Genomic DNA, 22,573 nt, shown 5'->3' on the forward strand with positions numbered 1-22,573 from the left:
GAGACTCGGTACCACCATCTTGTGGCTGTGGGTGCCGCCATCTTTGAGGGCGTGGCAGTCAATTAGCATATTCCCTCCTTATTGGCTGTGGGTGCCGCCATCTTTGAGGGTGTGGAAGTCAATTAGTATATTCCCTCCTTATTGGCTGTGGGCACCGCCATCTTTGCGACAGTGTGAGGGTCAATTAGCATATTCCCTCTTTATTAGATAGGATTTTTAGTACTAGAGGCCCAGTGCACAAAATTCGTGCACTTGGGGGGTCTCTCAGCCTGGCCTGCACCCTCTCGCAGTCCAGGAGCCCTGGGGGGATGTCCGACTGATGGCTTAGTGGGCCTATGCTGTCAGTCAGACATCCTTAGTATTGCCACGGAGATGGGAGAGGCCCCCACCACTGCTGCTGTGCTCGCCAGCCATGAGCCCGGCTTCTGGCTGAGCGGCACTCCCCCTGTGTTAGCACACTGACCACCAGGGGGCAGATCCTGCATTGAGTGTCTGCCCCCTGGTGGTCAGCACGCATCATAATGACCGGTCATTCCACCATTCGGTCATTTTCATATTAGCCTTTTATTATGTAGGATATGCTGTAGATGAGGCCCCCTAGAACTATAAGAAAGGCAAAAAATTCACTGTTAACTCATTCTCAAATTGCCCCCACTTAAAATAAAATTGCCCGCCCCCATGGGGTGTGTGCTGCACCTTGGGAACCAGTGGGCTTGACACTTTTCCTCTCTGAGCTTCATTTCTGAATACATATGCATATACAATGGGAACTGAAATCTCTTCTCCACCTACCTCACTGGGTTGTCATGAGCAGGTTCTGAGCTAATAAACCTAGAAATGTTTCATCAAGTAAGTGATGTCTAAATGGGAAGGGATTGTTATTTTTAAGCCCACGTGTACCCTCACAGGTAGCAGGTGCTGATTAGGGGAGGAAGGCATGATTATTTCCTGGGACTGTAGCTATGGAAGCTTTGCAGAGGGTTCCACAGGCCTCAGAGGGGTGGGCTCTGGCCAGCAGCCCTGTAATGGTGGTCATCCCTGGAGGTGCTGGTAGGGGGCAAGGTAGTTAGGGGGTGCTAGGGGGGCGGCGAGGCCGAAGGGGAGTAACTGTCAAATCTTCCCACTTGGCACCATTCTTTAAATTGTATGTGGCTGTTTCACAGCTGTACCTGCTCAAGGTGGGGTTCCAATATGGAGTGGGGTGGGGTCCAGGCAAGGTTGGAGCCAGGCAGGCTAGGAGGGCAGGTTTAGCCGGGCCCCCAGAGAGGTTCACCACCCTTCTGCTGCTGTCAGGGGAAGGATCTGACCCTGGGGGGCCTCTCAAGTCTGCCTCCACTCAGGTCTGGAGTTGTAGGAAGGAGAGGAGGAGGGGGCCCAGCAGTGGCGGGCTGCAAGCCCCCGGTGCCTCAGGGGCACTGATGGGTGGTCGCTGGCTTGCTATTGTTGTGGGTGCCCCTGGCGGGGGTGGCGGGGGAAGACATCGGGAGTCAGAAGTGCAGGCTGCAGCTGCCCCCCAAGCTGGGTCTTCTCCCTGTCCAGTCAGCCTCTCCACCCCCCAAGGGGGTGCAAGGGTGGGGGTAGGGTGGCCGTGCAGGGGAATTGGAAGAGCTCCCCATGGCCGCTTCCTCTTCCTTCTTTGCAGTCCAGGCTCCTGTCAGGCACTCTCCTCAGACCCCCGGGAACTTGGCTCTGGCCGCCCACCCTTGCTGCGCACACGTCAATATGCAAATTGGTTGTTACTGGAACACCGTAATGGGCAATTAACATATTACCTCTTTATTTGTATAGATATTTTCCCCACTGAATAGCACTCCATAAGCCCATAAAAAGCTACTTTTCAAATTTAAATTCAAATGGTTCCAACCACAATTATCACCGAGCCCTGGATTGTGTGTTTCTCTTTACTAACTCTAAATCTTTGAGCTATGGAGTCTAAGAATGAGGTAGGCACACTCACATATTTGATTTCATTTAATTCTCACAAGTATAGTAAGAGGGATTTTACCAGCCCCATTTTATAGGTTCAAGAAATATGGTCAGAGAGGTAAAGTGACTTCCTCAGGGTTACACAACAATGATGGAGTTAAGACTCGATCCTAAGTCCTTTCAATCCACAGCCAACACAGTTTCCCTATCTGTAACTATATTAATTGAATCCCAATGAAGATAAGGACTTAAATATAGTTGCCAATAAGATTTGCAATGGGCAAAATGAGATAAGGTGTTTTAAAAAGTACAGCTGGCATTCTATTTCTTTTAAGTAAATGTTTCTATTACTTTTAGTAATCCAGATACCAGATATGAAAAAAAAATCCAATAGCTCATTATATGATGTAGAAATGAAAGGCAATAGCAGATTAAAGAACACTGGATATGAAATCACAAGAAATCATTTTTAAGCTTAGCCATACCAATACTAGCTATGGAGAATCACTATCCCTCTGGGTCTCAATTTTCTGATCAATAAACTAAAAGAGTAAGAACATTAAATTTTCCATGTTCTAGCTCTAGAATTCTATGGTTTCGTTCCTAAAAACATGTGGTTAAGTCAAGTGCAAGACTGGCTCATTTGGTTTTTATAGCCTTCATCCTATATAATAAAAGCCTAATATGCTAAGCGTCTGGTCATCCGTTCAACCAATCAAAGAGTAATATGCTAATGATATGCTAAGGCTCCTCAACCACTCGCTATGATGTGCACTGACCTCCAGGGGTCAGACGCTCCAACTGGTAGGTCAGCTTGCTGCTGGGGTCTGGCTGGTCAGGACTGAACGAGATGGGCCAGACACGCCTTGGAGCCCTCCTCTGGTCCCTCCCTGGCTGGCCAACCTGCTGTTTCCCTCCTCAGCCCCGATCATGCACCGGTGGGTTCCCTCGGCCTGACCTGCACCCTCTCACAACCCAGAACCCCTCAGGGGATATTGGAGAGCTGATTTCAGCCAGATCCTGCAGGCCAGGCCAAGGGACCCCACTGATGCACGAATTTGTACACTGGGCCTCTAGTTTACTATAAAGGAACACTGGAGTTCTATAATATTCCTTGATTTACAGGAACAGTTTTCCTTACATTTATTACAAAGACATAAAGGATATAGTAGTGGCTTGATGAATACAAAGAGATACAGAACGGTGTGAAGAAAATAAAGCAATTTTTGTAGTAAAAAAATAGACCAAGTTTAAGCTCTAATTCCCCAAATTTAAGCTAGTAAATTACTGTCCCTCTCTGAGATAATCTCTTTATCCATCAAAGGGAAATAAAATCATCTGCTCTACATAATCAAAAAAATATAACATAGGAAGTTTATCTGCTACATTTAAAAACCCATTTTAGACTCTATTCCCATTTTTTTTCAATTTATCCTTATTGTTTAAATATTACAGATGTCCGTCCTTTTCCCCATTGCCTCCCTCCCCACTCCAGTCCCATTCCCAGGCCTTATTTTTAACCTACCTCATAATGTGAAATCCTTTGTGATTCAAATGGTAGCACCACTCTGCATACATTACAAAAGTTATCTGTAAAAAGTTCAGCCTTTTCCTGTACATTCAAAGTTGTATCTATGAACAAAATAAAGGGAGGTGAGACTATATATCCCATTAATGAATATTTACAAGTATCATTTTTATTCTCCAACCATATATTATTTCATATGCCACCTCAAATTGTATGTTTTTGGACTACAGTAATAGCTTTTTGCTTACTAAGTATGTAATTTAATATGGGTATATTAAGTCTGCCTTTAATGTCTGATATGGCAAGAGTTATTTATTTAGTACTAGAGGCCTGGTGCACAAAATTCGTGCACGGGGGGGGTGTCCCTCAGCCCAGCCTGCACCCTCTCTAATCTGGGACCCCTCGAGGGATATCCGACTGCCCATTTAGGCCCGATTACAGTAGGATCAGGCCTAAACGGGCAGTCAGACATCCCTCTCACAATCCAGGACTGTTGGCTCCCAACTGCTTGCCTGCCTGCCTTCCTGATTGCCCCTAACTGCTTCTGCCTGCCAGCCTGATCACCCCTGACTACTCCCTTGCCAGCCTGACTGATGCAAAACTACTCCCCTGCCAGCCTGATTGCCACTAACTACCCTCCCCTGCAGTCCTGGTCACCCTTAACTGCCCTCCCTTGCAGACCTGGGCCCCCCCCAACTGCCCTCCCATGCAGGCCCGGTTGCCCCCAACTTCCTTCCTCTGCTGGACGGGTCACCCCCAACTGCCCTCCTGTGCAGGCTTGATCACCTCCAACTGCCCTCCCTTGCAGGCCTGGTCCCTCCCAACTGCCCTCCCCTGCTGGCCATCTTGTGGCAGCCATCTTGTGTCCACATGGGGTCAGCCATCTTTGACCACATGGGGCAGCCATCTTGTGTGTCGGAGTGACAGTCAATTTGCATATTACTCTTTTATTAGATAGAATAGAGTCCTGGTGCATGGGTGGGGGCTGGCTGGTTTGCCCTGAAGGGTGTCCAGATCAGAGTGGGGGTTCCCTTGGGGCATGGGGCGGCCTGGGCGAGGGGCCTGTGGTGGTTTGCAGGCTGGCCATGCCCACCAGTGACCCAAGCGGAGGCCCTGGTATCTGGGATTTATTTATCGTCTATAATTAAAATTTTGTAGCCTTAAGCGGAGGCCAGGGCCAGCCAGTAAGATTGACTTCCTCCATCGCCGGGGGCAACCCAAGCCTCCTGCTCTCTCCAACTCTATGGCTGCAGCCATTTTTGTTGGGATTTATTTATCTTCTATAATTGAAATTTTGTAGCCTTGAGAGGAGGCCAGGGCAGGCCAGAGCGGGTGGGAAGCTTGGCTTCCTCCATTGCCAGGGAAACCCAAGCCTCCTGCTCAATCTGTGGCTGCAGCCATCTTGGTTTGGTTAATTTGCATACTATCTCCTGATTGGCTTGTGGGCGTGGCTTGTGGGCGTAGCAGAGGTATAGTCAATTTGCATGTTTCTCTTTTATTAGTGTAGATGGTAAGTCTAGGCACTACCATTCCAAAGGAAAAGTTATAGGAGTATCAGTGACTTCATGAGCTTCATGGAATGATTTAGGGCACCAATAATGACAGGCAGGATTAAAACACCCATCCCTGGAATTCTGTGTTTTACAGCAGACAATCCAAAAAAGGCATTGTTTTAAGACTGCCATTTATTTGGACCCATTGCCCCAGTACTATGTAAAAATCACGTGGAGTCCTGTCCAGGTGGCTCAGTTGATAGGAGCGTCCTCCCATATACCAAAAGGTCTCAGGTTTGATTCCTGGTCAGGGCACATACCTAGGTTATGGTTTCAATCCCCAGTCAGGGTGGGTATGGGAGGCAACTAATCGATATTTCTCTCTCTTTTTCTCTCTCTCTCCATCTCTCTCCATCCCTCGAGCTCTCCATTCCTCCCTCTCACTCTCTAAAATCCATAAAAACATATCCTCAGATGAGTATTAAAAACATAAATAAATAAAAATCACATGGAACCACCAACAAACTTTGTACATGGTAGGCAAAGATCCTCCATTGTTGTACAAACACTAACACATTCATTTGGCCAAACAACTCTCACACAGCCCCCAAAGCTATAAAATAATCTATATATATAAAAGCCTAAGCAACCATCCAACTATTGACCAGCAGCTATGACATGCAATGACCACCAGGGGTCAGGTGCTCCAACCAATAGCTATGACTTGCACTGACAGCCATGGGGCAGATGCTCAACACAGGAGCTGCCAAGTTGCAGTGACTTGGCAGCTGCAGTTCTTGGGTGATGCACCAGGAACCAGAGAGGAGTGAGCCTGATTCTGGGATGCATCATCACCCGAGAACTGCCCTCTCACAATCCGGGGCCCCTCAGAGAATGTCAGAGAGCCAGTTTCGGCCTGATCCCTGCAGGCCAGGCCGAGGGACCCCACCGGTGCACGAATCTGTGCACTGGGCCTCTAGTGTTGATATAATAACATCTAGAAATTATGCTATAGTGTTTCTCATTGTGATAAATAAAACATACCAAAACTTTCTGCATTTACATTTGAGATCCATACTTCTATCTAAAGTTCTGAACAGCTGCAATGTATTCTGTCAAAGCTTATTAGTTTACTATAGGCCCAATGCACAAAATCCGTGCAAGTGTAGGGCCTCGCATCTCCAGCTTCACCCGGAAGGTCATCCGAACGGGTCGTTCCGCTGTTCGGCCATTTGATCAATTTGCAAATTATGCTTTTATTAATATAGATCTATAGGGTATAAATCACAAAACATCAAACTTTGCTTGCTATTTGTCTATTTTAATTGAAAAGTTTATACCAGAGTAGGGCCAGTGTGGTTCAGTGGTTAAGCATCAACCTATGAACAAGGAGGTCCCGATTTGATTTCGGGTCAGGGCACATGCCCAAGTTGCAGGCTCAATCCCCAGTAGGGGGCATGCAGGAGGCAGCCCATCAATGATTCTCTCTAATCATTGATATTTCTATCTCTCTCTCTCCCTCTCCCTTCCTCTCTCTGAAATCAATAAAAACATATATTCTTTAAAAAGATTAGACCACATATACTTTTATGGAAAAATTACAATGATATATTAAATGGACAAAAAGTTATAGAACAATGAATATATTTTTTTGCATTATATATATCCAAAACACTAATTCAAAAACATATACGCACCACTATATTCACTGCAGTGTTAATTACAAAAACCAAGATTTGGAAGCAGCCTAAGTGTCCATCAGTACATGAATGGATAAAAAAGCTGTGGTACATTTATACAATGGAATACTACTCAGCTGTGAAAGAGAAGGAAATCTTTTGCAACAGCATTAATATATATATCCTACCTAATAATAGACAAATATGCAAATTGACCATACCTCCTACACACCCACAAGCCACGCCCACCATCCCATCAGAGCGAGCATGCAAATTAACCCAAACCAAGATGGCTACAGCCACAGAGAGCAAGGTTTCCTAGGTAACAGAGGAAGCCAAGCTTTCTGCCTGCCCTTGCCAGGCCTAAGCCTCCACTCAAGCTACAAAGTTTCAATTATAGAAGGTAAACAAATTCAAACAAATGGCGGCAGAATGGAGCTTGAGAGAGCAGGCCAGGGTTGCCGCCGGCAATAGGGGAAGCAAAGCTTTCCGCACACCCTGGCCAGGCTCACCCGCTTAAGGCAACAAAGTTTCAATTATAACCCCAACACAAATGGCTGCCGGCCTCGGAGGGAGCCCCAGGCTTGGCTCCGCTCCAGGCTACAAAGTTTCAATTGTAGAAAGAAAAGAAATTCCAGATACCAGGGCCTCTGCTTGGGTTGCCAGGGGGCGTGGCCAGCCTGCAAACCACCACAGGCCCCTCGCTCAGGCCGCCCCATGCCCCAAGGAAACCCCCACCTGATCCGGGACACCCTTCAGGGCAAACCAGCTGGCCCCCACCCCTGTACCAGGCCTCTATCCTATCTAATAAAAGAGTAATATACAGATTGATCATCACTGCAACACACAATATAGCTGCCCCCATGTGGTCAAAGATCCTGCCCCCATGTGGACACAAGATGGCCAGCAGGAGAGGGCAGTTGGGAGGCACCTGGCCTGCAAGGGAGTGCAGTTGAGAAGGACCAGGCCTGCAAGGGAGGGCAGTTGGAGGTGATCAACCCTGCAGGAGAGGGCAGTTAGGGGTGACCAGGCTGGCAGAGGAAGGAAGTTGGGGGCAAACAGGCTGGCAGCAGAGTGGTTAGGGGTGATCAGGCTGGCAGGCAGAAGCAGTTAGGGGCAATCAGGAAGGCAGGCAGGCAAGCAGTTGGGAGCCAGCAGTCCTGGATTGTGAGAGGGATGTCCGACTGCCCGTTTAGGCCCGATCCTGGGATCGGGCCTAAACGGGCAGTCGGACATCCCTTGAGGGGTCCCATATTGGAGAGGGTACAGGCTGGGCTGAGGAACAACCCCCCTCTGTGCACGAATTTCATGCACCGGGCCTCTAGTATATATATATATATAGATAGATAGATAGATAGATAGATAGATAGATATGTGTGTGTGTGTGTGTGTGTGTGTGTGTGTGTGTGTATGGTGGTTTGCAGGCTGGACACGCCCCCTGTGTGTGTGTGTCTGTGTATGTATATATATGTGTGTGTGTGTGTGTATATATATATATATATATACACACACACACATATATATATACATACACACACACACACACACACACATATATATATATATATATATATATATATACATATTCTTTAAATTTTTGTAAAAATATGTAGGACTTTCTATTTTAAAATAAATATATTTATTTTAAAAGCTATGTTGGATATCTTCAATTAAACTTAAATTTCAATATCAATGTAAGAACTAAAAAAAAAGCTTAGTTTAAAAATTTCAGTGTTCAATAATAACTATAGGGTATCCCCAAACATATATATGTATACACTTAAACAGCTGATAGCTCAATTTTGAAAATGAAATGTATTTTAATAAACACTGCCTTATTAATTATTCAAAGTGTGTATATACATTGTTGGGGACACTTTATATAATTAGGAACATGTCAGAAATGACTTGATAGCCCAGCCAGCATGGCTCAGTGGTTGAGTGTCATCCTATGAACCAGGAGGTCACTGTTTGATTCCCAGTTGATTCCCAGTCGGGGCACATGCCCAAGTTTCGGGCTCGATCCCCAGTAGGGAACATGTAGGAGGCAGCTGATTAAAGGTTCTCTCTCATCGTTGATGTCCTCTCTCTCCATCTCCCTTTCTCTCTGAAATCAATAACAAAAAAAGAAATGACTTGATGAACAGTTACAAATGAATCTCTATAATATATATTATCACTTCTGAATTATATTTTAAATTGTTTTTGAAATATATGATTTATCTAACTTTGACTCTAAAATCAGTAAGGCAGAGTGTTTAAAATGTATATCAAGACTTCATTTTAGATTTAAGTATTATATGCAATCTGAGCATAGTGGTAGGATCTTGAACTTGCCATTAAAATCTTTAATAAGTAAATATTATCACTTGGTGGCAATATAACTTACTACAGAGGCAAAGTTTCCTTTAAGAAGACAACAGGTGTTTAAAAATTCATAAAATTTAACACTCATTTCTTTTGTACATTAACCTTTAATTCCAGATTTCCCCACTTCTGATAATCAAAGTTTGAAACTGCAAGATCCAAGATGGCTGCCAATGGGAGAGCAGGCTGCAAGATAGAATGTGAGTGAGAGAATGAAAGGAGAGTGCGTGGATATGTAGGAAGTGTCTATACTTGTAAGTGAGGGACAGCTATTTCCCAGGGACTGCTGGATGGGGATTCCCTGGCCAGGCAACCTCTACTGCTGCTTAAATCTCTCCTGGAGTGGCCAGCACTGCCCCAGAGACCATGCCATCTTGAAGAGGAGAGTGGCAGTGATCTGAAGCCTAGCATTACCTTCCACTGGGGAGATCTCAGATACCTCCTGGGACCCTACAACGACAACCCCAGGGACAAGCTGCCTCAGCTGCGAACACAGGAATACCAAGACTCCAGCCTCTCCAACCGCGGGCACCTAGAAAGTTGGTCCAGGAGGAGACAAAGTGACGTGAATAAGCAGATGAGCCCTGCGCCTTCTCACAGAGCAGCTAGAAGGAACAGCTGAATCGATTACATCCACTGGAATGGCAAATTAAACACATCTAGTGAGGCAATCCATGGACAGAAAGGTCAGATATTGTCTAGGGAAAGGACAGAGAGAGGTACATAACCAGACATCCAGAGAGGAGGGATCATGGGAAGACAAAGAAACAGCCCAAATACAAAAGAAAAGGAGGAATCACCAAAAAAGAAAGTAAACTAAATGGAGGCAAGCAATATGTCAGAGAAAGAATTCAGAGCAATGGTCATAAGGTCGCTGAAAAGGATGGAAGACAAATTCAACAATGTGTGTAAGAACCAAGAGGAAATGAAGAAGAACCAAGAAGAAATGAAAAATGACATCGCTGCAATAAAGAACACAATAGAAAGCATCAAGAGTAGACTAGAAAAAGCAGAGGACCATATCAGTGAGCTAGAAGACAAGGCAGGAAAAAATACCCAAGCAGAGCAGCATCCAAAAAAAAAAAATACTTAGAAAACAGGAGGATAGTCTAAGGGAAACTTGAGACAACACGAAATTAAACATCAGCATAATAGGGGTGCCAGAAGAAGAGGAAACTGATCAAGGAATAGAAAACCTGTTTGAAGAAATAATGACAGAAACTTCCCTTATACAGAAAAGAAAAAATTCACACAAGTCCAAGAAGCTCACAGAGTCCCAAACAAAATGAACCCAAAAAGACCGACACCAAGACACAATATAATTAAGTTGGCAACACCAACTACAAAGTAAGAATTTTAAAGGCTGCCAGAGAGAGAAAGAAAGTTGCCTACATAGGATCCCCCATCAGACTAGTGACTGATTTCTCAACAGAAACACATCAGGCCAGAAGGGAATGGAATGAAATATACAAAGTCATGCAAAGGAAGGGTCTGAATCCAAGAATACTGTATCCAGCAAGGCTATCAATCAAACTTAAGGGGAAAATCAGGAGCTTCACAGAAAAAAAAAGGACTAAAGTAGTTTATTACCATCAAATCAGCAATGCAAAAAATGATAAAGGGTCTGCTGTAAAAAGAAGAAATAGGAAGGGAAGAAGGAACACAGGCATAAAGAATAAAAATGGTGATGAACAAGTACCTATCAATAATAACTTTAAATGTAAATGGATTAAATGCCCCAATCAAAAGAAATAGGGTAGCTGAGTGGATAAGAAAACATGACCCATATATCTGCTGTCTACAGGAAAATCACCTCAGAACAAAGGACTCACACAGACTGATGGTGAAGGGATGGAAAAAGGTATTTATGGTGAATGAAAAAAAGCTGGGGTAGCAATACTTATACCTGACAAATTAGACCTCAAAGTGAAGGCCATAACAAGATATAAGGAACGCCACTTCATAATACTAAAGGGAGCAACTCAACAAAAAGATATAACTCTGGTAAACATATATGCACCCAATACAGGAGCACCCAAATACATTAAAAAAAATTCTGGAGGATACCAAGGGAGAGATTGACAGCAATACAATCTTAGTAGGGGACTTTAATACCCCACTGACACCACTGGACAAATAGTCTAAACAAAAAATCAGCAAAGAAACATCAATCATAAATGACTCACTAAATCAGATGGACTTAACTGACATCTTCAGAACATTTCACCCCAAAGCCACAGAATATATATTCTTCTCAAGTGCACATGGGTCATTTTCAAAGACAGACCACATATTGGGTCACAGGCAAAGCTTCTTCAAATTCAAGAAGACAGAAATCATATCAAGCATCTTCTCAGATCACAATGGCATAAAACTAGAAATCAACCATAATAAAAACAATAAAAAAATCAAACACCTGGAGGCTAAATCCCATGCTATTCAACAATGATTGGGTTACCAAAGAGATCAAAGAATAAATAAAAAGCATCATGGCAACAAATCACAATGAAAACACAACAATCCATAATCTATGGTACACAGTGAAAGCAGTCTTGAGAGGGAAGTTCATAGCTCTACAGGCCTATCTCAAAAAACAAGAAATAATGGTAATAAATTATCTCACCATACAACTCAAAGAGTTAGAAAGAGAGCAACAAGAAAAGCCCAGTGTAAGCAGAAAGAAGGAAATAATAAAGATCAGAGCGGAGATCAATGACACAGAGACCAAAAAAAAATACAAAAGATCAACAAAACCAAGATTGGTTCTTTGAAAGGATAAACAAGATTGATGAACCTCTAGCCAGGCTCACCAAGAAGCAAAGAGAGAGGACACAAATAAACAAAATCAGAACTGAAAGAGGTGAAGTAACAACTGATCCCACAGAAATACAAATGATTATGAAAAAAATACTATGAACAACTCTATTCAAACAAAATGAACAACCTAGATGAAATGGACATATTCCTAGAAAAATAAAGCTCCCAAAACTCAAAAAGGAAGAATAACAAAACCTGAATAAGCTGATAACTACTGAAGAAATTGAAGCAGCAATCAAAAATCTTCCAGCAAACAAAAGCCCTGGTCCAGACTTTACAAGGGAGTTCTAACAAACATTCAAAGAACTAAAACCCATCCTCCTCAGCTATTCCAAAAAATGCAAGAGGTAGGCACCCTTCCAAGCTCTTTCTACGAAGCCAGCATTACCCTAAACCCAAACCCAGTTAAAGACACCATAAAAAAAGAACTACAGGCCAATATCCTTGATTAGCATAGATGTTAAAATCCTCAACAAAATTCTAGTAAATTGGATTTAGCAGTACATTAGAAAGATCATACACATGACCAAGTGCGATTTATTCTGGGGATGCAAGGATGGTACAATATCCGCAAATCAATAAATGTGATAGATCACATAAACAAACTGAGAGATAAAAATCACATAATCATATCAATTGATGCAGAAAAAGCATTTGACAAAATCCAACACCCTGTCTTGATAAAATATCTCAGCAAAGTGGGGATAGAGGGATCATACCTCAACATAATAAAAGCCTTATATGACAAACCTACAGCCAACATCATACTCAATGGGCAAAAACTAAATTCATTTCCCCTAAGAACAGGAACAAGACAGGGATGCCCACTTTCACCACTCTTGTTTGACATAGTACTAGAAGTGCTAGCCATAGTGATCAGACAAGGAGAAGAATTAAAAGGCATACAAATTGGAAAAGAAGAAGTAAAACTGTCCTTATTCACAGATGATATGATACTATACATAGAAAACCCCCAAGACTCCATCAAAAAACTACTAGACCTAATAAATGAATTTGGCAATTTAGCAGGATACAAAATTAACACCCAGAAATCTATGGCCTTTTTATACACCAATAATGAACTCACAGAAAGAGAAACAAAAAAAATCCCATTTACCATTGCACCAGAAAATTAAGATACCTAGGAATAAACTTAACTAAGGATGTACAAGACCTGTACTCGGAAAACTTCAGGACATTGTTAAAAGAGATAGAGGAAGACATAAACAAATGCAAGAACATACCATGTTCATGGATTGGTAGAATCAACATCATTAAAATGTCCATACTACCCAAAGCAATCTACAGATTTAATGAAATCCCCATTAAAATACCAATGGCATATTTCAAAGTTCTAGAACAAACTCTCCAAAAATTCATCTGGGATAAAAAATTAAAAAAAAAAAAGACCCCGAATAGCCACAGCAATTCTGAGAAAGAAGAACAAAGTTGGAGGGATCACATTACCAGATATCAAGCTATATTACCAAGTCATGGTTCTCAATACTGCCTGGTATTGGCACAAGAACAGACATATAGACCAATGGAACGGAACAGAGAACCCAGAAATCGACCCAAGCCATTATGCTCAATTAATATTTGACAAAGGAGGCAGGAGCATACAATGGAGTCAAAACAGTCTCTTTAATAAATGATGCTGTGAAATTTGGACAGATACATGAAAAAAATGAAACTAGATCACCAAATTAAACCATACACAAAAACAACTCAAAATGGCTAAAGGACTTAAATGTAAGACAGGAAAGCATAAAAATCCTACAAGACTCCATAAGCAGCAAAATAGCAGACATATGTTGTAGCAATATCTTTACAGACACAGCTCCTAGGGCAATGGAGACTAAGGAGAAAATAAACAAATGGGACTACATAAAAATAAAAAGCTTCTGCACAGCAAAAGAAACCATCCACAAAACAACAAGAAAGCCCACTGCATGGGAGAACATATTTGCCAATGATATTTCCCGTAACGGTTTAATCCCCCAAATTTACAGAGAACTCATACAACTTAACAAAAGGAAGATAAACAACCCAATCAAAAAATGGGCAATGGACCTAAATAGATACTTTTCAAAAGAGGACATAAGGAAGGCCAAGAGACATATGAAAACATGCTCAAGTCACTAATCATCCCAGGGATGCAAATCAAAACAACAATGAGGTACCATCTCACACCTGTCAGAATGGCTATCATCAACAAATCAACAAATGACAAGTGTTGGCAAGGATGCAGAGAAAAAGGAACCCTCATGCACTGCTGGTGGGAATGGAGATTGGTGCAGCCACTGTGGAGAACAGTATGGAGTTTCCTCAAAAAAGTAAAAATGGAACTCCCATTTGACCCAGTGATCCCACTTCTAGGAATATATCCCAAGAATCTAGAAACACCAATCAGAAAGGATATATGCACCCCTATGTTCATAGCAGCACAACTTACCATAGCTAACATTTGGAAACTGCCTAAGTGTCCATCAGTAGATGAGTGGATTAAAAACCTGTGGTACATCTACACAATGGAATACTACACTGTGTTAAAAAAGCATGAATTCTTATCATTTGCAACAGCATGGATGGAACTGGAGAGCATTATGCCAAGCCAAATAATACAGTCAGAGAAAGATAAATATCTCATGATGTTGCTCATTTATGGAAAATAATGAACAACATAAACTGATGAACAAAAACAGACCCAGAGACAGAGAAGCATCTTTCAGACCATCAAACCTCAGAGGGAAGGTAGGGGAAGGTGGGGGTAAGGGGGAAAGATCAACCAAAGGACTTGTATGCATGCATATGAGCCTAACCAATGGACACAGACAACAGGGGGGTGAGGGCATGAGTGGGGGCGCGGGTTGGTGGGCAGTGGGGAGATAAGGACACATATGTAATACCTTAATCAATTACAAAATAATTTTTGAAAACCCTGTGGTACATCTACCCAATGGAATACTATGCCACTATAAAAAAGAAGAAGCTTTTACCATTTCCAACAACATAGATAGAACTGGAAAGCATTATGCTAAGTGAAATAAGCCAGTCGGAGAAAGATAATACCACATGATCTCACTCATATGTGGGATATAATGATCAACATAGTTTGATGAACAAGAATAGATAGATCTAGAGACAAATGGTAGGGGAGGGGGGTTAGAGAGCAACCAAAGGACTTGTATCCATGAATATTAGCATAATCAATGGACACAGACACTGGGTCAGTGGAGGCTTGCCCGCGGTGGGAATGGATGGGGGGGGGGAGGTCAATTGGGGAAAAAGGAGACATATGTAAAACTTTAGACAATAATAACAATTTTAAAAAAGTTTGAAACTGATACTCGATTTGGAAAATACCAAGGCTGAGTATTTTAATCCAGCCTTTCATTACTGGTGCTCCAGGTCATTTCCATGAAGCCCATGAAGTTACTGGTGGCCCGTTAATTTTTCCTTTGAAATAGTATGGCCTAGACTTATTGCCTTTGACTAATTTTTCAAACAAGTTCTGGATCTCTTTTTCTTTATTAAATGGTGTAATATTCCAGGCTCAAAATCACAGACATTCTTCTCCCCAGCAAATCAGTTTCATGTCAATTCTAACTTATAATGTCATTTCATATTCATCTCAACCTTTTCATTTTCCATAACACTACCCTAGTTCAGGCCCTCCATGCCTTTGGGCATCATTTAGCTTTGTTGATTTTTACTGAGGTAAGTTTAGAAGTACTATGGTAGACATTTTAGAAAGAGACAAGAAAAAAGAATGAGCACTTATTGAAGGCCTTCTATATGCCAAACAAGGTAACTGTTATATCTTTAAAACAAATCTGCAAGGTAAGGTATTTCCCACATTGTGAAAGTAAGGAAATGGGAAATCAAAATAATTTGTCACATGTATTATTTGGTGGAGCTGGCACCTAAAACTTTGTTTTATCTCGACTTTTCCATTATGTACACATAATAGTTCCATATGGTGGAAATGATAATACAAGTACATAATTCCTAATTTCAAGGAATTTAAAAATTAGTAAGGAAGATAATATGTGTATAGAAATAACTATGATTCCAAGATCAAAATGTCTTAAGTGCTATAAAACATAAAGTACAGTATTTTCCTGTTGAGGAGTTTGAGAAATGCTTTCTAGAAGAGAACATGTTTTGAACTAAGTTTTTAAAGATGTGTAAAATTCAGAAAAATAAAGAATAGAATCTACTTTGCAGATTGGTTTAAAGGGCTAAAGATATAACAGTTACCTTGCTTGGCATATAGAAGGACTTCAATAAATGCTCATTTTTTTGAGGGGGGAAACAAGAGTATGAAGGACAATAACTGAAATCTTTGAATGTGGCCAAACTATAATCAGCTTCATGAGGGCATCTGAATTTAATTCTGCACTCAACAAAGAAAGAAACTTAAAATGGAGATATGGTTTAGGAACCAGTTTTAGGCAAGCAGTCATGAGATTTGAATCAGACTAGGACAGAAGGTGCCTGCACATACACACACACACTACATACCACACACACACACACACATACACACACACACACGAGTGAATATAGGAGGCACATCTATCAAAACTAGAGGGTGTTAAAGCCTGAGCTTAGAACTTGCTATTAATGCATTTAACATTAAGCAATGTTGTTCCTGATGCAAGAAGTGGAACTTTGACCTTAGGTGCAATAAATTCACCTACAATTACTTGTCAATGGCAAATTCTTTGTGGGTGTACTATAATGAATATGTTGATGTTTGACTTCAGTATATCAAAAAGTAATACATAAAAACCTGAAATTAAGAAAGAAGATAGAGTGATGATACATATTAAAATTTACTTTAAAAGGATTTACCCTAATTTTCTTTAACGAGCATTCTTACCTAATCAATTCAAATATGATTACATTTACATTCAAAATTTCAGGAACAAATCTCCATGTAAATGTCATTCTTACCCAGAGTTTCACATCAAATTCACATGCACAGATTTTCAAAATCATACATGCTGAATTACAATAAAAATGTGACAAGCACAGTTAATGTGAAAGATTCAGCAGTCAGTAAGTTTCTTTAGATTTTCAAAGATATGTTATATCTACCACAGTAGAAGTAAAATGATTCCCAGCTATGTATGTTCTTAAAATAAAGTAAATTAAAAATCTAAAAACAAAATCTCTGCAGGTAACTTAATATATCCAGAAGTAATTCTGATGATCAACCACATTGGGAATCACTGCCCTACAGGATAGGCTCAGATCCTGACACATAATGGCTATCCAATAGCTATTTGGTGACTCAGCAAGTTGATATAAAGGTCTTATGACCTAGAAAGATAGTTATCAAGCTAAATGTATTTTAGTGTAACCAGAAGAATTTTATTTTTAAAAAGAAGAAAATAATCTTTTTTTTAAAATATATTTTATTGATTTTTTTACAGAGAGGAAGGGAGAGGGATAGAGAGCTAGAAACATCGATGAGAGAGAAACATCAATCAGCTGCCTCCTGCACACCCCAGCTGGGGATGTGCCCACAACCAAGGTACATGCCCTTGACCGGAATCGAACCTGGGACCTTTCAGTCCGCAGGCCGACGCTCTATCCACTGAGCCAAACCGGTTTCGGCAGGAAGAAAATAATCTTTGCCACTACCTCAAATCTATTTAAATCTCCAGGATTATGGCCCAAGAATCTGTGTTTTTAAATAGGGTCCCCAAGTTATCCCTTAAAAACTGCCAACCAAGTGATCCTAGTTAAACCTTCCACCAAGGAAGTTCTCAACCCTGGCTGCATATTAAAATCACCTGGGTTGTTTTTAAATTGTAAATTCTACTATGAACATAGGCGTGCATATATTCTTTCTGATTGGTGTTTCAGAATTCATAGGATATTCCTAGAATTTTTTGAGGAAACTCCATACTGTTTTCCACAGTGACTGCATCAGTCTACATTCCTACCAACAGTGCACAAGTGTTCCCTTTTCCTCACATCCTCACCAGTACTTGTTCTTTATTTATTGATGGGAGCCTTTTTGACAGGTGTGAAGTGATACCTCATTGTGGTTTTAATTTGCATCTCTCTGATGATTAGAGATGAGGAGCATTTTTTCATGTCTCTTGGACATCTGTATGTGCTCTTTGGAGAAGTGCCTATTAACCCTTTGCACTCGCTTGCTTTTTTCTCGATTCCTTTATTCTAATGCTAACCATCGAGTGCAAAAGGTTAAGGTCCTTTGCTCTTTTTTTAATTGAATGTTTGTCTTCCTGGTGTTGACTTGTATTTGTTTTTTAAAGCTTTCCAAGTGATTATGTTGCACAGTGAAGACTGAGAAGCACTAGCATCTTTTTAGAAATCAAATTTTCATGTGTTTTTATTGAACTACTAGGGGCCCAGTGCACGAATTCGTGCACCTTGAAAGGAACTGTGGGTCACGTGGCTGCGGTGGGCACAGAGGCAGGTCTCAGACCATCCTCTGCACCCCTGCCTGGCCTCTCCCACCATGCCCCTGGTCCCCTATCTGACAGCGGCCCTGCTCCCACCATTGCTACTTCCACCCACTGATGGCACAGAGCTTTTGGGGCCAGCACCAACAGTGGGTGCGAGCAGGGCTGGCGCTGTCAGCAGGTGCAAGCTGCGAGTGCTGGCCCTGATTACCCCTCAGGAGCAGGGGGAGGTGGAGAAGCCCTCAGGGGTGATTGGAGCCAGCACTCACCGCTAGCACCTGCTGACAGCGCTGAGCAATCAGGACTGGCACCGGACACCAGCAGTGGGTGCGAGTGGCAGCTCCAGTGCCAGCTACGGGTGCAAGCAGGACCATCACTGGCAGTGGGTGCAAGCGCCCATCAGGACTGCAGAGCACAGGAGCAAAGAATTTTCATTAGCACATCAAGTGCCCAGTCAGTCACTGGTGACTAACACTATACTTTCTGTCCGGAAGACAAAACAGGCTGGGCGCTTAATGTGTTAAACACCAGAGGCTTGCCCCGATAACAGCGACTGGTGCCCTGCCTTGCTCTGGCACCCCCACTCACCTGCTCCACCATCTTTCCGTGGCCTGCCATATTCTGTGCTCTGCTGCCTGCTGCCGAAGCCTGCCATGTTCCACACATGCCCCCTGGTGGTCAGCACACGTCATAGTGAATGGTTGTCCGGTTATTCTGCCATTTGGTCTATTTGCATATTAGGGTTATATACATAGATAATCTGATTTCCTAGAGTAGAGGGTCTCGAGCCTTATTGTACATCAGAATCACTGGAGAGCATGTTAAAAGAGATTGCTGGATCAACCCCCAGAATTTCTAATTCAGTAGTTCTGCGATGGGGGCCAAGGAGGTGCTTTTAAAAAAAAAAAAATTCTCACCCAAGGATATTTTTCCATTGATTTTTTAGAGAGAGTGGAAGAGAGAGGGAAAGACAGAGAGAAATATCAATGTAAGAGAAACACATTGAATGGCTGCCTCCTGCACCCGCCCTGATCGGGGCCCAGGCTGGGGAGGAGCCTGCAACCGAGGTACATGCCCATGACTGGAATCAAACCCGGAACCTTTCAGTCTGCAAGCCGATGCTATATCCACTGAGTCAAACAGGCTAGGGAAGTGGTCGGCAAACTGCGGCTCGCAAGCCACATGCGGCTCTTTGGCCCCTTGAGTGTGGCTCTTCCACAAAATACCACGTGTGGGCACGCACGTACAGTGCGATTGAAACTTCGTGGCCCATGTGCAGAAGTCGGTTTTCGGCTCTCAAAAGAAATTTCAATCGTTGTACTGTTGATATTTGGCTCTGTTGACTAATGAGTTTGCCAACCACTGGGCTAGGGCATTAATATATTTTTTTAAAGTTCTCTGATGAGGTTGATGCTGCTGATCCAGGGAGCCACACATTGAGAATCACTGTTTTAAAGCTTCCATTGATCCTAGTTCTATTCCTTGAATTGTGGTAAGTATAATTCCTCTTCTAATATGGAAATCCTGAAATATTTTAAGAGAACCATTACAGCTTTATTCCTTCCCTCCATCTTTAGCCTTTTTGTGAATTGACCCCAGTTCCATCATGCAGCATGATTTTGAGTCCTCCTACTAGTTTTCTGAAATCCCTGCCATTCATAAAGTGCAACATAAACACAATCACCCTAATAGGTCACTAGAACAAAAAAATAAATAAATAAAAAATAAACAAAAAATGTAAAATGAGATCATCACCTCATTATTTAAATTGTGGTAAAAAAAAAAAAAAACCACGAAATTTACCATCTTAACCATTTTGAAGTGTATTGTTGCATAGTGTTAAGTATATTCACCTATTTATTTTGAACATTTCTATTTATATAGCCTAAGAAAATGCAATTAGTCCACCTTCTTACATGATATATTCAAAATGGATTAAAGACAGCCCTGGACGGTGTGGTTGAATTGGCTGTGTGTTGTCCCATGAAGTGAAGGGCTGCCGATTTGATTCCCGGTCAGGGCACATGCCTGGGCCTTGAGCTCCATCCCTGGTAAGGGACATGCAGGAGATAGCCAATACATATTGTGCTCTCCCATTGACATTTCTCTCTCCCATTAATGTTCCTCTCTCTCTACCTTCTTCTCTCTAAAATTCAATAAACTATTAAAAAAAGATTGAGGTTTTAAAAAAAGGATTAGACTTAAATGTACTTGCTTAGAACCATAAAAATCCTAGAAGAAAATACAGGCAGTGAAATCCCTGACATTTCTCTTTACCAATATATTTTTTTCTGATATACTTCCTTGGGCAAGGAAAACAAAAGAAAATATATACAAACTAGAGGCCTGGTGCACGAAATTCATGCACGGGGAAGGTGTATCCCTCAGCGCAGCCTCACCCTCTCCAATCTGGGACCCTTCAAGGGATGTCCGACTGCCCAGGTAGGATCAGACCTAAATGGGCAGTCAGACATCCCTCTTACAATCCAGGACTACTGGCTCCCAACTGCTCACCTGCCTGCCTTCCTGATTGCCCCTAACAGCTTCTCCCTGCCAGCCTGATCACCCCCTAACCACCCCCCTGCCAGCCTGATTGATGCCTAACTGCTCCCCTGCCAGTCTGTTTGCCCCTAACTGCCCTCCCCTGCAGGCCTGGTCACCCCTAACTGCCCTCCTCTGCAGGCCTGGTAACCCCTAACTGCCCTTCCCTAGAGGCCTGGTCCCCCCCAACTGCTCTCCCCTGCAGGCCTGGGTCCCCCCCCCCAACTGCCCTTCCCTCCTCTGCCGGCCTGGTCACCCCTAATTGCCCTCCCCTGCAGGCTTGATCGCCCCCAACTGCCCTCCCTTGCAGGCCTGGCCCCTCCCAACTGCCCTCCCCTGCTAGCCTGATCGCCCACAACTGCCCTCCCTTTCAGATCTGGTCCCTCCCAACTGCCCTCCCCTATTGGCCATCTTGTGTCCACATGGTGCAGCCATCTTGTGTGTTGGAGTGACAGTCAATGTGCATATTATTCTTTCATTAGATAGGAGGATTAGATAGGATAGAGGCCTGGTGCACAGGTGGGGGCTGGCTGGTTTGCCCTGAAGGGTGTCCCGGATCAAGGTGGGGGTTCCCTTGGGGCATCGGGCGGTCTGGGTGAGGGGCCTGTGGTGGTTTGCAGGCCGGCCATGCCCCGCAGCAACCTAAACAGAGGCCCTGGTATCTGGGATTTATTTATCTTCTATAATTAAAACTTTGTAGCCTTGAGCGGAGCTAAGCCTCCTGCTCGCTCTGTGGCTGCAGCCATTTTTGTTGGGATTTACTTATCTTCTATAATTGAAACTATGTAGCCTTAAGCAAAGGCCAAGGCAGGCCAGGGCAGGTGGAAAGCTTGGCTTCCTCCATTGCCGGGGAAACCCAAGCCTCCTGCTCTCTCCATGGCCGCAGCCATCTTTGTTGGGTTAATGTGCATACTCGCTCCTGATTGGCTGGTGGGCATGGCTTATTGGTGTAGCGGGGGTATGGTCAATTTGCATATTACTCCTTTATTAGATAGGATGGGACTACATCAAACTTAAAAGATTTTGCATAGCAAAGGAAACCATAAACAAAATAAAAATACAACCTACTGAAAGGGGAAGATACTCACCAATGATACATCTTATAAGGGGTTAATATCCAAAATTTATAAAGAATTCATACTACTCAATAGCAAAAAAACAACAACCAAACAATCCAATTAAAAAATGGCAGAGGGCCCTGGCTGGGTGGCTCAGTTGGTTAGAGCCGTGGTTGGCAAACTGCAGCTCGTGAGCTATATGCGGCACTTTGGCCCCTTGAGTGTGGCTCTTCCACAAAATACCACGGCCTGGGCCAGTCTATTTTGAAGAAGTGGTGTTAGAAGAAGTCTAAGTTTTAAAAATTTGGCTCTCAAAAGAAATTTCAATTGTTGTACTGTTGATATTTGGCTCTGTTGACTAATGAGTTTGCCGACCACTGGGTTAGAGCATTGTCCTGTACACCAAAAGGTTGCAGATTCAATTCCAGGACAAGGCACATATCTAGGTTTTGGGTTTTTACCTGGTCGGGGCTCATGAGGGAGGCAGCTGATCAATGTTTCTCTCTCACATTGATGCTTCTCTCTCTCTCTCTCTCTCTCTCTCTCTCTCTCTCTCTCTCTCTCTCTCTTCTTCTCTCCCTTACTCTCTCTCTAAAATCAATAAAAACATATCCTCAGGTGAGGATTTAAAAGAATGGGCAGAGGACTTCTCTAAAGAGGACATATAGCCTGGCTGGCATGGCTTGGTGGTTAAGCCTGGTGGTTGAGCATCAACCTA

The 22,573-nt window shown here is 42.8% G+C and overlaps 1 protein-coding gene across 2 annotated transcripts in view; it reads right to left on the minus strand.

Annotated features, from left to right (window-relative positions):
• The window catches only part of ZMAT1 (zinc finger matrin-type 1), a 57,532-nt gene that overhangs the window by 15,478 nt on the left and 19,481 nt on the right, over positions 1–22,573 (minus strand). For both annotated transcript variants that reach the window (XM_079764382.1, XM_079764381.1), the window contains exon 2: positions 3,452–3,558. In XM_079764382.1, coding sequence (XP_079620508.1) covers positions 3,452–3,558 — 107 coding nt within the window. The remainder of the gene's footprint in view (positions 1–3,451; positions 3,559–22,573) is intronic.

Source organism: Cnephaeus nilssonii, assembly GCF_951640355.1.
Source record: "Cnephaeus nilssonii genome assembly, chromosome: X".
NCBI lineage: Eukaryota > Metazoa > Chordata > Mammalia > Chiroptera > Vespertilionidae > Cnephaeus > Cnephaeus nilssonii.